Source organism: Astatotilapia calliptera, unplaced genomic scaffold, assembly GCF_900246225.1.
Source record: "Astatotilapia calliptera unplaced genomic scaffold, fAstCal1.2 U_scaffold_4, whole genome shotgun sequence".
NCBI classification, from domain to species: domain Eukaryota; kingdom Metazoa; phylum Chordata; class Actinopteri; order Cichliformes; family Cichlidae; genus Astatotilapia; species Astatotilapia calliptera.
The window spans coordinates 173,046-190,015 of NW_020535778.1; the positions used below are offsets into that span (position 1 = coordinate 173,046).

The following is a 16,970-nucleotide window of genomic DNA, read 5'->3' on the forward strand; positions in this document are numbered from 1 at the left end:
GCACAACAACATTGAATATTTAGTATTTACTGCTGTTTACACTTAGCTAGATTAATGCGATGGTGTTGTGTTTAGTATGTTGCTTTGTTTTTTGGTTTTTTTTGCTTGTTTTCTATTCTTCTCTCAACAGGTGATCCAGGAGATTTTTATTTTCTCCCCCCCTTTCTCACTGTCCCTCTCCCCTTCTGTTTTTCTTTTCCTTCCTCTTTCTCTCTCCCTTTCCTGTCCCTCACTCATGTCTGTCCCGGCTGTGACATCTGAAAATAAAATATAATAAATAATAAAAACAAAGATCGATCAAATGGACCAATACGGCAATGCCACGATGATCCATTTGGCAAAGTAAATCCATTGGGTATCCTTGTTGGTCTTCAGACAACAATTCTGATGGCTAAAGAACCAAATGGGACAGGCAAAAAAACAAACAAAAAAAAAAGAATGCCATAGTGTCATTTTCACTTCATATGCATGGATTTGTACAAAAAAAGCTACATGCTTTAATAATGTGTATTTGTAGCTCTTATAGTCCTGCTAAAACTGTTTAAGGGGAAATAGTAAAGCATTTGGTAGCGGTTTAATGTCTTGCAGTAAAAAACAGTTTCCCCCTGCTGGTGGGGAAAAAAATGTAAATATACACAACTTTGAGGGCGTTGGCTTTCTCAGCAGACAACAGAGAGCACAGCCTAAAGCAGGGGTAGGGAACTCCAGGCCTCGAGAGCCGGTGTCCTGCAGGTTTTAGATGTGTCCTTGATCAAACACAGCTGATTTAAATGGCTAAATTAGCTCCTAAACATGTCTTGAAGTTCTCCAGAGGCCTGGTAATAAACTAATCGTTTGATTCAGGTGTGGTGACCCAGGGTGAGATCTAAAACCTGCAGGACACCGGCTCTCAAGGATTAACGTTCCCTACCCTGCCCTAAAGGGACTTCACTTCACACTTGGGTGTGTCATCAAAGGTGTGTCTGCTGACTCACCTAATAGCGACAGTTAGAGCCATCTGAGAAAAACCTGCCTTTTTGCATTAATAGAGGAGTGAAGGAACAAACAGGAGACAAAGCTCTGGAGTAGACGAGACACATTTGTCATCTATTAGTCTGTTAAACACTAACTGAACTCTCCACACTTGGATGCAGGACAAAATCCGTCTTATTTTTTTCATCTGTGGAAATTTTTAATATTCACCATCTGCCTAACCCAGGTAACTCCTTCTAGTTGGGTTTTATGGCACTCCTGCATCACTAATATGTGTTTCATTTCTGTTACTTCAGTCATTCCTCATTGCCATAGCCAACATTTTAATGCCCAGAAGCATTAAAACATTTAAACGTGACAAGTCAGTTTGAAACTCACTTTCACCTCCAGATCCTGTCCTGTGTGGAGTTGTGCTTTCTGCTGAGATCTCTCTACGTTATTTTACCTGAAACAATTCCACCTGGATACCAAGTAGCAAAAGGTGCCGCTCTGCTTAATTTTTTATTCCTTCAGTGTGAAAACGTGTTGTAAGCCGAATGTTTTGTGTTTTATGGCTCTTTTTATCTTTCACTTTCTTGCTTTTCAGTTGAAACCGTCGGCTGTGATGCAAAATCAGTGCAGTTAACTGTGAAGGACCCGAGTTTCACAATAAAAAGTAACGGAGCAGTCATAGCTTTAACGTCTGTCTCAGTGGGAGAAGGAGGATGGACATTTTCTGTGTCTGCTCGGGACAAGACTGGACGAGAAAGGAAGATGGAAGTTCACCTTGTCTGCAGTACAATGCCGAAAAGACATGTAAGGCAGCTGCATATTGTGAGTCTTGACCTTCAGTCATGTCCTCAGCAGCTTTGAAAGTGTTGTATGCTTCCTCCTATTATCCAGGCTTGGGAGTAATAACAGGTAATAATAACAAACTACCTGTGTCTTCCAAATGGGAACAGAAGAGGATGGGCAGCATTTAGGGGACGTGGCTCTGTAGCTGACTCAGAGGTCACTGTCTGAATGCTTGGCTTGTTACTGGGGTAACAATGTAAAAAAATAACAATCAAGTGGTGCACGTGTGTATCTGCTATTGTTCTTTGTTGCTTTATTTTGTTGTTGTTGATGTTGTTGTGTTTTTTTTTTGGGGGGGGGGGGTTAAGTAAAAGTGGTTTGCACTAAAAACTATGTAGATGCAATATTTTGGAGCTTTGTACCTCTGTAATCAATGTCTAAAAAATTATATCTTTATTTTTGGAGGGTAAGTTTTAATTAAAACAAATACATAATGAAACAAAATAACAATTACCTAATATTTCAAAATATGTAATGTAAAATTACACCTTCATAATAATCTATTTTAGGCAGTGTTGATTTACTTCTGCAGAATTTCCTAATGGCACAGAAATTGTGTGTAACAATGTTTTACTTCAACTCGCAGACTGTGAGACGGGTGCAGTTTGAGCTCACTGTAAGTCAGGTTGTTGAAACATTTCCAACAGTAGTCGTGTTACAATCTGCACGAGGGCAGAACTGGAGCACTAACGTGTTACTGCCTGAAACTAGATACAACTGGCTGCACAGGAAAAAACCCAGTCAAAAGACAGTGTATACCCTATATGTATTTTGCATTGTTAAGTTGTTATTTGACATTAACATTAAGGAGTTGTGTTTAATTTTTCTGTTACTGTTGCAGTGGTTTTTTAACATTTAAAGGAACGTGGTTATAAAACAGCATAATCAGCAAACATACAATAAGCATACATGCACCCATACAACTTGTACTTACAGTCTTTACTGTTTATTTGTTTAAGTTTTTGTCCAATATCTTTTAATTTGTAATTAAAAAAAGAAAACAAATGTCCTTGTGATTTTTCTGGTTGTACTGTATATAAAGGTCAGATCCAAAATGGTTGTTTATTGTGCTCAGGTTTTGTGTGCACTCTAGTGTTTCACAGGGTGGAGCCCACATACACATAATACACTATGTGCAGTGTTCCAACATCTCAACTCCTTGGCTTATAATTACTTCAGTCCTCTGCAGATCTAATTGGTGCACTGGTGTTATTACTGACAAACAGCACTGACCCACTGAGGTATAGACTCCACTGGACTTCTGAAGGTGTGCTGAGATCTGAGGAATTTAAAGGCCAAGTCAACATCTCAAATTTGTTATCCTCCTCACACAAACTGCAATGCACCATGTATTCTGACACCTTTCTTTCAGAACCAGCATCACCAGCATCTTTTTGGCAGTTTGACACACAATCACTTTTCTGTTTGATAGAACCACACAGACCAACTTTAACTCACTGCGTGCATTAGTCGCTGTTTCACCACTGTTCCTTCCTTGGACCATTGTTGATGCCGACTACTGCAGATGGGAACAGTCATGACACCCACATGACTCAGTCATCTAGCCATGACAGTTTGTCCCTAGATCTACACCGCGTTCCAAATTATTATGCAAATTGTATTTTTCTCTGATTTCCCTAAATATTTGTTGCAAATTACAGTCAGCATAATTGTCGAGTCATTGAGTATTAGAGTATAATTCAAATATTACTGAACAAACCTCCCAATGAAAACAGTATGTTTAAAAAAATAAAAATAAAAAACTTAAAATCCACTGTTCCAAATTTTTACTCACAACAAAGAAACATTTCATTCTTGCATCAATGGAACTTGGATGTTTTTGGACAGTTTTTGCTTAAATGTGTTTGCAGGATGTCAGAATAGCCTCCCAGAGCTGCTGTTTGGATGTGAACTGCCTCCCACATAGATCTTTTGCTTGAGGTTGCTCCAAAGGTTCTTAATAGGATTGAAGTAAGAGGAGGATGGGGGTCATACCATGAGTTTCTCTCCTTTAATAACAATAGCTGCCAGTGATGCAGAGGTATTCCTTGCAACATGAGATGGTGCATTGTGATTTTGTTGCAGAAAGTATGGTTCCCATGATTCCAGACTAAAACATGACTCCACCACCTCCTTGCTGATGTCACAGCCTTATTGGGACATGGTGGCCGTCCACCAACCATCCACCACTTCATCTACCTGGATAATCCAGGGTTGCACGGCACTCATCAGTTAACAAGACTGTTTGAAAATTAGTCTTCATGTAGTTCTGGGCCCACTGCAGCCATTCTGCTTGTGAGCATTGGTTAGAGGTGGCCGAATAGAAGTTTTATGCATAACTGCAAGTCTCTGGAGGATCCTACACCTTGATGTTCGCAGGGCTCCAGAGGCACAGCAGCTTCAAATATCTAACCATAGTGAACCAATTATCACAGGTGTCCGAGATTGATTTTAGTGATCTAAAGAGCCCTGAGACTCAATGCCATCCATGACTTTAATTGAAAAACAACATATTTAATCTTTATGACACTTAAATACAATTTGCATATTAATTTGTAATGCAGTGTAATTATTGCACTTACTCAGGTTCTAACATTGAAAGGGTGAAGCACACATACACATTAAGACCTGGAGAGTGTGGAGGAAATTTGAGTACAGTGAACTTGAGTACAGTGTCTTGAACTCACGTTCAATGAAGGTCACAGCAGAAATCATCATCAGAGACTCATTAGACCAGGACATGTGTTTCCCATCTTCTGTTCTTAGCTTACAGGAGTAAAACTCGTGTGGTCTTCTGGTTATTTGAGTCCCTTTTGCATTCTGGCAATTCTCCTCTGTGGTCTAGCATTTTCACGCTAACTGGATATTTTCTTCTTTCCGGACCATTCATTTTAGACGATAATGGGTGGGAAAAAAGTGAAGACATTATACATTATTTACATGTAAGATGAAAAGTTAGGATCTTTGCAGCTTGTCTGTCTAAATTAGTACGAGTACAATGAGGCTCATGAAAGAGGTGCAGATTAAAGAATTGTTCAGGTCCTAGTGACCAATAAAAATAAAGTTCTGAATCTCTCCGTACTCATATAATAGCAGCCGTTTGTTAGACTTGGTCAGACCTTTGACATCGACTTAACCAAAGCATGTATCTAACAGAGTTTGTAGTTTTTACAGGCATGAACAGAAAGACGTTGCAGAACAGAAATGAAAGAAGAAATGACCTGCTGACATTAAGTAGATAAACCTGTTAATAATCTCCGAAATTCCACTTTTCTAGATTTTGCTGCAATTTCACAACATGAATCATTGATGAGCTACAGAAGTGCATCAAACAGAAGTGTCAACGCCAACTCATTTCTTTGTTTGTGTGGACAGAGAGTCGTGATGAGGATCAGAGGAAGTGTAGCTGAGATATAATGACATGAATCAGTTGTAATGAACTTCCTCAAAACTATATTTTATTTATTTATTTATGTATTCATTATTTTCTGTTGTTGTCCTGCTGGGAGACTTCAATGCTCAAGTGGGTAACGACAGCGAGACCTGGAGGGGTGTGATTGGGAGGAACAGCCTCCCTGATCTGAACCCGAGCGTGTTTTGTTATTGGACTTCTGTGCTAATCACAGTTTGGCCATAACGAACACCCTGTTCGAACATAAGAGTGTCCATAAGTGCACGTGGCACCAGGATGCTCTAGGCCGTAGGTCGATGATCGATTTTGTAATCGTATCACCAGACTTGCGACCATATGTTCTGGACACTCGGGTAAAGAGAGGGGCTGAGCTGTCAACTGATCACCACCTGGTGGTGAGTTGGATCAGGTGGCGGGGGAGGACGCTGGACAGACCTGGAACACCTAAACGCGTAGTGAGGGTGTGCTGGGAACGTCTAGCAAAAACTCGGGTGTGGGAGGAGTTCTGAGAGGCCATGGAAAAAGACTTTCGGACTGCCTCGAAGAGATTCTGGCAAACCGTCAGGTGTCTCAGGAGGGGAAAGCGGTGCTCTGCCTGCACTGTGTATAGTGCTGGCGGAGCGCTGCTGACGTCGACTGAGAAAATTGTCAGGCGGTGGAAGGAATACTTCGAGGACCTCCTTAATCCCACTGACACGTCTTCTGAGGAGGAAGCAGAGTCTGGGGATGAGGGGAATGACCCGCCAATTTCCGGGGGCGAGGTCACTGAGGCAGTTAAACAACTCCTTGGTGGCAGAGCCCCTGGTGTTGATGAGGTCCACCCCGAGTTCCTGAAGGCTCTGGACATTGTAGGGCTGTCCTGGTTGACACGCCTCTGCAATGTTGCGTGGAGATCAGGGGCAGTACCTGTGGACTGGCAGACCGGGGTGGTGGTCCCCATCTTTAAGAAGGGGGACCGGAGGGTGTGTTCCAACTACGGGGGATAACACTCCTCAGCCTCCCTGGGAAAGTCTATGCCAGGGTGCTGGAAAGGAGAGTTCGTCCGCTAGTCGAACCTCGGATACAGGAGGAACAATGCGGTTTTCGTCCTGGTCGCGGAACACTGGACCAGCTCTTTATCCTCTCGAGGATACTTGAGGGTGCATGGGAGTTTGCCTAACCAGTCTACATGTGTTTTGTGGACTTGGAGAAGGCATTCGACCGTGTCCCTCGGGTGTCCTGTGGGAGGTGTTGCGGGAGTATGGGGTGTCTGGCCCATTGCTACGGGCCATTCGATCCCTATACAACCGTTGCAAGAGCTTCACATTGCCGGCAATAAGTCGGACTCGTTCCCGGTGGGTGATGGGCTCCGCCAGGGCTGCCCTTTGTCTCCGGTTCTGTTCATAATTTTTATGGACAGGATTTCTAGGCGCAGCCAAGTGGCGGAGGGCTTTAACTTGGGTGGTCTCAGAATCTCATCTCTGCTTTTTGTGGATGATGTGGTTCTGTTGGCTTCATCGGGTGATGGCCTCCAGCTCGCACTGGAATGATTCACAGCCGAGTGTAAAGCGGCGGGAATGAGGATCAGCACCTCCAAATCTGAGGCCATGGTTCTCAGCCGGAAAAGAGTGGAGTGCCCACTCCGGGTCGGGGAGGAGTTCCTTCCCCAAGTGGAGGAGTTCAAGTATCTCGGGGTCTTGTTCGCAAGTGATGGGAGAAGGGAGCCGGAGATCAACAGACGGATTGGGGCTACAACTGCAGTAATGCGGACGCTGCACCGGTCCGTCGTGGTGAAGAGGGAGCTGAGTGTAAAAGCGAAGCTCTCAATTTACCGGTCGATCTACGTCCCAACCGTCACCTATGGCCACGAGCTGTGGGTAGTGACCGAAAGAACGAGATCGCGGATACAAGTGGCAGAAATGAGCTTCCTCCGAAGGGTGGCTGGCCTCTCCCTTAGAGACAGGGTGAGAAGTTCGGCCATCCGGGAGGGGCTCAGAGTAGAGCAGCTGCTGCTCCACATTGAAAGGAGCCAGCTGAGGTGGTTCGGGCATCTGACCAGGATGCCCCCTGGGCGCCTCCTGGGTGAGGTGTTCCAGGCATGTCCCACTGGGAGGAGGCCCCGGGGCAGACCCAGGACACGCTGGAGAGATTATATCTCTCGGCTGGCCTGGGAACGCCTTGGTGTTCCCCCGGATAAGCTGGAGGAGGTGGCTGGGGAGAGGGAGGTCTGGGCCTCTTTGCTTAGGCTGCTGCCCCCGCGACCCGGCCTCGGATTTAGCGGATGAAGATGGATGAATGGATGGATATTTTCTATTGAATCTTTTGTAAAGCAAATTCCCTGGGGCGCACTGACAGAGGCGAGGCTGCCGGACACTGGCGCCACCAGGCCCTCTGACCTTGTAAACCTTCCGATTACATGACAAACTGCCAACTCTTGAGCCATGATCGCCCCCACCCATGTTTCATTGGGCTAAACAGGAAGAGAGGCCTAAACTTGTGTGTGTCCACTGATTTGGGGTATATTGTGATTTTTATCCGCTACGGTTGCAAATTATACTTTCAGGCATTTTGGAAACATTTATTTTTCCATGAATATGTGTTTTGTAACTGATTTATCTTACTGGGTATTTAAATATTGCCAGTTTTGCAAACAACCGACACAATACTTTATCAGTCCAATGATTTATTTTAGGCTGACAACATTATAAGCTTCAAAACAAATCTAAAGAGTCGGAATCATTGGACTATAGAGATAAAAAAAACAAACAAACATTCAGTTAGTTTATTTCCTATTACAGGATTTTACAAACATGCAAGTGTAGTGAAAGTTAAAACATCAGAGTCTGGCAACAGCTTGCTGCTTTTACACTGTGACTGTCACAACTGAATCCATGACACAGACAAGTTCTGGTAGGTGAAGCCTCACGCCTGCATTCTTTTTAATGACACTTATTAATGGCAGTAAAACATTCACCAAGGTTGTTTGGCTCAAACACACACATATGTGTGTTTGACTCAAACACACACTCAAACACACACATATGTGTGCTTGAGTCTGGGGTGGTTTTGGCTCAGGTGGTAGAGCAGATCAGCTACTGATTGGAAGGTTGGTGGTTTGATCCTTGGCTTCCCCGGTCTGCATGCCCCATATCCTTGGGCAAGATACGAACCCCAAGTTGCATCTCCGATGAGTTCATCGGAGTGTGAGTGGGGTGAATGAGGCATGTTGTATACAGTGTTTTGAGTACTCTGGGAGAGTAGAAAAGTGCTATATAAGAATCAGTCCATCTACCATTCACTATGTCCTGACAACCCTAATAGATGAATGTTGGTTGTCAGGAAATATTGTTGTCCATGGTCTCAGCCCCACTTTACAACTGTGATATTGTTAACTGGAGCTGCTTATGCTGGAGGGTGGGGCCTGGGTGCAGTACAAGCATTAAAAAATAAAAAAGAATTAAATAAAAAAGAAGCTATCTTTCCAGCAGCTGGTGTGTACTGACCTCAGGACACTTACATTTCATTTCATGGTTCTCTTTGTTGTGTAGTGGGAGCTCAGTTGGATGTGTAGCAGTTCTCTGGGGCCTGGGGTCCCATCGTAGTCTCGCACTGGGGCCATCAACATCTGCCAGGTGTAACTTTTTAGATTGATGTATAACAGTGGACAAATTCCAGCAATAAAGCTGCCGCTACTAACCATGTGGATATTTAAAATTAAATAACTTATTGTTGTTAAATAGTAATGAGATATAATATCCAAAAAGTTGGGTAATTGCTCTTTTGCTGAGTTCAATATAGCCTGTCTTCTTTCAGTCCTATTTGTTTTTGTTTGTTTGTTTTTTTACTTACTTCGACAGCTGACAGATAAGAGTCTTCACTCCACATTGGCCACTTTTGGTAGCTAAAACAACGGAAGCGGCACATAAGGACGCTGTCAACAACTTTATTTAGCTGCGTATATACGAATGTAAACCGCATTATTGGCTGGAGCAGCCAGCCAGTCACCGGTCATTTACTGACTCATACTGCATAACAGCACAGAAAGAATTGTTACGTATTCATTTTAATTTCAATGCAGGTTAGATTTTTTTGGTGTGCAGCGCAGATTTTCTGTTCGCAGAGACCAGCACTGCGCAATTGCGCACACTTAGAGGTTAGAGGGGACATTGTTGCAGTTATGCTCATAGTGTCTTTTACAATACACATGGACTCTGACTTAAAAATTAGTGCCTAAAATAAAAACAGGGACTCTGGTCATCATTTCATTGATCATTTTGTGTATTATGATTATGTTCTGGAACTTAAATGTGCATGTTTTTCACAGCACATGGTGAGTGTTTTAATGTTCTGTAATCCATTCTTTCACTGTTTAAGTTTACACTGAACACACAGAAATGGAAATATTAAAAAATGGAAAATAATATGATGCCTTTGATCCATTTAACGTTTTCCCTGGCACAATGGAGGTGGTCTTGAAGCATGCTGGTAATACTGCCTGGGCAAGCAAGAGGTTAAAGATGTCTGTATAGACCCCCTGCTCAGCAAGTGCTCGAAGCACACATTCAGGAATGTTGTCAGGGCCAGCACCTTTGCGAGTGTTGATTCCGCTCAGTGCATTATGGACATCTGTGATGGTAAGAGTGAGTTTTTTCACAGTTTTTTGGGGGTAGTGTTTTCAGGAAGTCAGTGGTGGTCAACCTGCCTGAAGCCTTTCAGCCATGACAGCACATCAGTGGTTAAAGCAGAGAGATGCAATCAGTCAAACAGCATTCGTACCACCTCCAGCTCACTTCCTCTCAGCTGAACTGTGGTCAGCTACAGGAAGATGCAAGTTGTTTCCACGAATCAACAACATGATCAACACAACCAATGTCTAAGATAAAAATTAAATAAATCATTGATGATGATCATTATTGAGATAAGAATAGTTTGCCCTGTAATGACAAAGACATAATCCTGTCAGTAAAGGCACCATGTGGGCGATCTATAAATATCTTTTTTTTGTTATTTACATGTTTTTGGTGGGGATTTGTGTGTGTGTGGTTTCCTGACTGACTTCAGCCACTCACAATGTTTGTTTGTTTGTTTTTTAAAGTCAGTGAAGGGATCTGCTCCCCTTTATGTCAACTAAATTTGTTGGGGCCCATGTCTACAGTCACTTAACAGTCAGTTTGACCATTTTAAAGCTTTTTTTCTCTTGTATTTGTTGCAGTCAGACAAAGAAACTTTGCTTCCGCTAAAAACCACAACACTTACATCCTGTCACAGAGCAGAGGATTACGGTTTGACTTTAACTGACCGTGAACTGGTTAAAGTGTTGACCTGATATCACAGAGAGTAGGATGAAGAACACATCTCTGCTGTGGCTGCTCAGTAAGTACACTGAAATGATTATCTATGAATATCTGTCATTTCTTCAGGAACATGCATTCAGGTTGGATTAGAATAGGACGGCAGTAGATGAGTTTTTATCAAGGACACCAAAAAAAGGAAGAGGGTCAACAGGGAATCAGAATATGTCATAATAAATTAATACAGTGCAGAAAATTGACATGGATACACTGATTTACAGTTTTGTGTACATCCGTCATACAGATGCATGACATTTAGTGTAGCTTAATGTGGTTTTTGTTCAACAGCAATTTTAAAAAAATTCTAAAAGAAGCTACTTTCATAAATATCAGAAGGTATAAAGGTACAAAGATTTCTCTATCCAAAAAGTAAAATTCCTCTGTTTGAATTTCTCAGTTTTTTGTGTATTTGTATCTTGGTTCTGTATTTTGCACTGTTGACATTTAGCTTGTTATTATTTCTTATGGTTCATTGGTCTTTATATCAGTTTACCTGATACTAGTTCCTTTTGCTGTTATTTCAGTTCTTCTGTCCTGATGCTCATTTATTCTGTGTGTCGTGGGTTTGTGGCTTTTTTTTTGGTTTTAAGATAGATGTTATGTTTGTGCTCCATAGTCTTTGTTCATGATTTTAGTTTTGCTTTTCTGATGCTTCTTAATTTCTTGTTATGCTTCTAGTTCCTTGACATTTTATGACGAGCCTTTTGTGTTCTTATTCTGTTCATTCAGTCTTGCCTCCATGTTTGTCTTCTCTCTCTATGTTAAATTCACATATGTGAGCTTATCTAGAGAGTATTTTAAATTCAGGGAATTTAAAATAGAAAGTAGCTCGTCCACAGAAGGACTGGTAGCTCCCCTTACGATAAGGGTTCAGATCGCGCGAACAGGTGTGAATGTGAATGTGTGTGTTTAGTTAGTTTGTTTGTTTGCTTGTTTTAATCAATTTTAAATCATACTTTTTATTTGTTTTTGTTTCTAATGTCTCTGTAAAGCACTTTGAATCACCTTGTTGTTGAATTGTGCTATACAAATAAATTTGCCTTGCCTTGCCTTATCATCTGTTACTTGCTGTTGTATTTTATTTCATTTTGGTTGACTTTTGTCTCTTAAGTCTCTAGTTAATTCACCCTGTTCTTGTTATTCCTGATTTATTCCCACCTTTATACTCTCCCCTTGTCTGCCATCGTGCCTGCAATGCAGTGTGCTCCTGTTTTTTGTGTCTTTCCCTAGATTCCTAGTTTTGTACTCCTGGCTCCAGCACTGCCTTGTTTTGTTTTTTGTATTTTGAACAATTTCAGCATTAAAGCTGTTTTGAGTTTGTTTCCCTTGTTGTGAGTCCAGCATATGTGTCCAACCAACTGTTTTAATGAAAAACTGACTTAATATGTACTACTCGGTAAGTTTATCTATAATAATATAACAACATATGGTACTTAAATCTTTAAAATATCTGGTGTGCAGTGCAATGTTTTAATCCAAGATACAGCTGAGCTGAAGTTGAAAGGTGCAAAACAAAGAAATGCTTAAACATAGTATAAAGTATGTAGAATTTCCATTAACCACTCGAGTAAATGTACTGCTTTACACCGTGTCCCTGCTGATATTAACAGATTATCAGCACTATAGTCCAGCACACATGCCTCTGTGTAGGACACGAAAGAGAAAACTGTTTCATCCTTTCTACGCTTATCAGTATCAACTCAGACTGTGTTCTTCACAGTCTGGTGGATTTGTTTTTACTCCTGTTTAGTTAAATGTCAAACTCAAATTAAACTAAGTGTCATTTCTCTTTAGTTCTGATCTCACTGCTGAGCTGCACAACAAACCAAGGTCAGTAACCTTCTTCTGTCACAGTTTAAACCTGACATGAACTGAACCTCACTAAGTGCCTCGTCCTTTTTTGAGCTTTCTTGTAGCATGACATGACAATCATGCAGAAACAGATCACTTCAGCCTGCTAAATACTTAACCCTCATAGGTATAAAGGAAGTAGAGTCACATCATTTATTTTATGTGATAGAAATTACTAAATATTCTCTTCACAGCTCGTCTGACTGTGAGTCCCAGCAGTTCTCAGTTTTTTATTAGAGCCTTTGTGTCTCTGAGCTGTGAGGAGGACGACAGCTCTGCTGGATGGACTCTGAGGAGAAACACAAGCAAACAACAGAGGACTCAGTGTGGAGATGTGTGGGGAGAAGGTGCTGGTTCTTCATGTAACATCAGTTACATTTACACATCACACAGTGGAGTTTACTGGTGTGAGTCCAATCAGAGTACCATCAGTAACATGGTTAACCTGACAGTCACTGGTAAGCTGAGTGTGTGGAGTTAGTGTTGATGAAGCTGTGTGTAAATGGATGAAATGCTGTAGTTTGTCTCTGTGTTGAGGTGGATCAGTGATCCTGCAGAGTCCTGTCCTCCCTGTGATGGAGGGAGATGACGTCACTCTGCTCTGTGAAACAAAGACCACTCCCTCCAACCTCCCAGCTGCTTTCTATAAAGATGGCTCCCTCATCAGGAAGCAGCCTACAGGTCACATGACCATCCAGCATGTTTCCAGGTCTGATGAAGGCCTCTACAAGTGTGACATCAGCGGTCATGGAGAGTCTCCATCCAGCTGGATCACTGTCACAGGTGAGGAGCTTCACTCTGATTTCACCTCTTATTTTGTCCATATATTCACTGACCAGAACTCTCTGCAGGGAGACCTACAACCACATCCTCGCCCACCAGCTCTACAAATAGGCCCCCTACCTCTTCTTTGACCCCTTCCTCCACCACACTCCACCTTGTGATGAGACTGGTCTGTCACCTGGTTATGTTCTCTCCATACATCATCTCCACTCTCCTTGTGGTGTCTTTATATCGACACAGAGCCAAAGGTAAGACTCTGAGTATCCTTGATTATTTATCAAACTCAATTGCTTTTGCCTCAAAAATATCTGATGACCTCATGTTACAGGAAATGACCCCACCGTCATCTTGGCAACAGCAGCCAATGCTGAGCAGAGAATGTCTGAGGACTATGATGATATTGCGGCGGTGACCTCTGAGCATCAGTTCTGAGCTCCATCAAATTGTGGTTATTAGGTCACTGTGACTGAATTTTATGTGACATCACAATGCGAGTCTTTGTTTGTCTGAGCTTTATGAATAAATTTTGATTGTTCTGTCAGCTTTTTTTTACATGTCAGTATAAGAGAAAGAGCTTGTTGACATCCTGATGTTGCTGTGGCACATTTTTATATTATAGGTTTTATGTTAGCACCAGGCAGGCTTGATCAACAACAACACAAGTACATGTCAGCAGTTAACATGACGCCCGTATCTTTATACTGTGGTAGTAAATGCACATAACCTGTGTTGTTTTCCACAGACTCATGTACATCACAGCCTGCAGACTCTCGTTTGACACTTCTCTGTGTAACTGAAACTTTGACTGTGTCTCTATTTTAGCCATTTGTGGTGTGTTTGCTCTCAGCTTTTTCTGTAGCACCACCACTTACACCTAACTTCCTCTTGACCTGAAGCACCTTCCAAAGCTGTGACCTAGACTCCCCTGGGACCCTAAAACATTTATATTTTAGTAAATCAAAATACAAAGCAGAAGTAGAAAACAGTGTTCTGTGGGAGAAAATGCCTTATTGATGTCATAGGTCTGACGTGAGTGATCTGATTGCTTTGATGGCACAGTAGGTTCATAATAACTCAGATAAGCACTTGTTACAATCAAAGTATGCAGGATAGCATCTATGACAACGTTTACACTACAACAATGTTATAAAATCATGGATCCTTCCTTTTATCAGCAGTTCAGGTTGATGATGGTCATGGTGTAGAGGTGTGGGCCATATTTTCTTGGCACACTTTGTACCCTAACTCTGGCAAAAATGTCAACCCCAGAGTTTTGCAGTCTGAGTATAAGATGAGTATAATTTTCTTTGAGATGGCATCCATCATATTTTAGACAAATTTGCATAGTTTCGTGACTTTGTGGTGGCTCACAGTCTGTTTTGCATGAGCTCAAAGTGTGGTCATAAATATTTTGTAAAAACCTGAGTGTAAAACTCTGCCTAACGCACCCCTCCAACAGCCAAACCCATCTGTTCTCGGACTGGATTGTTAAATTTCTGATTGACATGACATTGACCAATCAGCTGAAAGGAAGAAAAATCAAGTCAAAATTTGTACGTCTAAGTTGAAAGCCACACGCAGCCAGGAAACCTGAGCGCAGATGTTTTACATGCAGGTTTTTGCTTTGTATCTGTAACCAGACCTTAAGCAAAAAATGTGTAACTTGTGTAAATATTTTTTACAAACACACAAATTCTCATCTATAGACGCACAAACATTGAATTTTCACATATTTTGTTTTAGGAGGTTACAAAACAAAAATATGCATTTGATTTACAAGTACAAAATATTTATGACCCATTTTGAGCCCATAGTTTCTTTTTTTTTCTGTGTAGTGCTGGCAGGAAGGCTGCTGCAGGTCAACCTGCATGAAGCGTTTCCTGTTTTCTGGCTAAAACAAAGACTTTAGAAATGTGTTTCTCCCACATTGATGGCAAGATCCTGTCACAGTTTTGGTCTTTGTCTCAGTGTCTCAGTTTTTCTAACAGCAAGTCTGTGGTTAAAGCAGACTGGTTACTGATGCAGTCACTCATCAGTAATCAAACCACCTCCAGCTCACTTCCTCTGTGCTGAACCACAGTCAGGTAGAAAAAAAAATGTGTCAAAAATGTGCAACACAAGAAAATACTAAGACAAAACTTAATCAAAGTAACTAATAAGTACTGTTGAAATTCTCTTATATTAAAACAGAAAGGTTTGCTATCAAATAGTGAACATAAAGAACTGCCAATGAAGGCATCTTACAGGTACTGACATGTTTTCATGTATTTAATTTCGTGTGCGGTCTCCCAACTGACTTCAGCCACTCACCCACAATGTGTTTTGGTTTGTTTTTGTTGTCTGGCAACAATTTCTTCCTAATACCTAATGGCAGTCAGGTTATCTACCTTTTAGAGATCTGTTTTTTCGCTCCACTGACTCACCACCAAATCTTTTACGTTGAGCATAAATTAGCTGTAATAAATCCTAAAGTTTGAAAACTTTACCTGCTTAACAAAATGCAATGGACCTTCAACAGACAAAGTCAAAAACATGGTGCATTGCAAAAGAGGTGTTTAGTCTACAAGTGTTTAATGTCTTCTTGCTGTAGAAATATATCTACTAACATTACTCCCACTTCTTTCTCTAATATTACTTTAAAAAAAAAAACAAGGCAGGCACCTGATTAGTGGAAAAGAAGCAAGAAGCAATACTGAGCACATAGTTTCTTACAGGAGCCTATTCTCTGTTATTGAAAGAGTTATTGAAAAAAAATATTCAATTAATTGTGAAAGGCAAAAATTACACAGAGGTCCAAATTATTATTTTTTAACCAACCTACAAATATGTTTATGTCTGCTGTGCATTTGGACAGTTTAACTCACTGGTGATATTGCCTACTTAGATAACGAGTGAAATCTGAGTCTGTGTATTGAGGTGAAAAATGTACACGTAATAATGAGAAACAATGTCATGGTCCTGGGCCATGTTGGCCCAGTATTCTTAGTTGTCGTGTGTTTTGTATTTTGTTCTTTATTCCTGCCTTGGTTGTTCTGTTAAGATGTTCCTTATTTGATTACGCCCTGTGTGTATCTGTGAGCCCTCGTCTCTCCTTGTGTTTTATTCCATGTTTTCCCCAGCCCTTGTGTCTGTGCTCTCCCCGTGCTCTCTCGCCTCCTGTCTGAACCTCTGTGTACTTCCTGTTTTACTTTGACAGTCTCTCGTCAGTATGCGTCATGTTGTGTTCACTCCTGCCCTGTCTCGTTACGATTATCTGTGTCAGCTGTGTTCCCCGTGTGCTCCCACTTCCCTCGTTAACCCTCTGAGTATTTATGTCCGCGTCTCCCTCAGTTCAGGGTTGTGTTCTCCGTCATGACTGTGTGCCCCTTCGTGTGTTTCCTCGTGAGTCCTCCTTTATGACTTCCCAGTTTAGTTTCATATTATTTTGTATCGCCTTAACTTCCCTCAGCAATAAAACTGTGTTTTGAGTTCATTCCTGCCTCCGTGAGCTTGTGTTTGGGTCCTCATCGTGCCTGCACACAGCCTAATCATGACAAACTCTGTAAGTTCACAATGACCACATGTAGTTCATCTATTCCCAGGATACAGTGCTGCACCCCGTGACTTAGTTTAATGCAACTTCAGTATCAATGAAACCCCAATGCATTCTTCATGTGGCAACAAACATTGCTTTTTTTAAATAGCACCACTGTCAGGACTGTAAGTCAAGGTAAGAACTATTACTGAAGACCACTTAAACAAATCTACTAGAACAGCTGGCTGCTTGGAAAAAATTAGAAAGACACAAA

At 41.6% G+C, this 16,970-nt stretch overlaps 1 protein-coding gene and 1 long non-coding RNA gene across 2 annotated transcripts; both read left to right on the forward strand.

Annotated features, from left to right (window-relative positions):
• Positions 1-1,040: 1,040 nt before the first annotated feature.
• On the forward strand, positions 1,041-2,229 carry LOC113018107 (uncharacterized). Its single transcript, XR_003271701.1, has 4 exons — positions 1,041-1,198; positions 1,363-1,453; positions 1,559-1,767; positions 1,855-2,229. It is a non-coding gene; the product is annotated as an uncharacterized LOC113018107 (long non-coding RNA).
• Positions 2,230-10,539: 8,310 nt separating this feature from the next.
• LOC113018070 (high affinity immunoglobulin gamma Fc receptor I-like) lies at positions 10,540-13,614 on the forward strand. The gene is made up of 6 exons (XM_026161136.1): positions 10,540-10,570; positions 12,343-12,378; positions 12,594-12,857; positions 12,937-13,182; positions 13,251-13,430; positions 13,511-13,614. The coding sequence occupies exons 1-6, from the start codon at positions 10,540-10,542 to the stop codon at positions 13,612-13,614; spliced, it is 861 nt and encodes a 286-aa protein (XP_026016921.1).
• Positions 13,615-16,970: the final 3,356 nt, after the last annotated feature.

Bases quoted from the DNA above. Each gene is read 5' to 3' on its own strand.
- LOC113018070 (XM_026161136.1), top strand. From the start codon at position 10,540: ATGAAGAACACATCTCTGCTGTGGCTGCTCA. The intron at 12,379-12,593 runs GTCAGTAACCTT...TTCTCTTCACAG, and splicing joins GAGCTGCACAACAAACCAAG to CTCGTCTGACTGTGAGTCCC. The intron at 13,183-13,250 runs GTGAGGAGCTTC...AACTCTCTGCAG, and splicing joins CAGCTGGATCACTGTCACAG to GGAGACCTACAACCACATCC.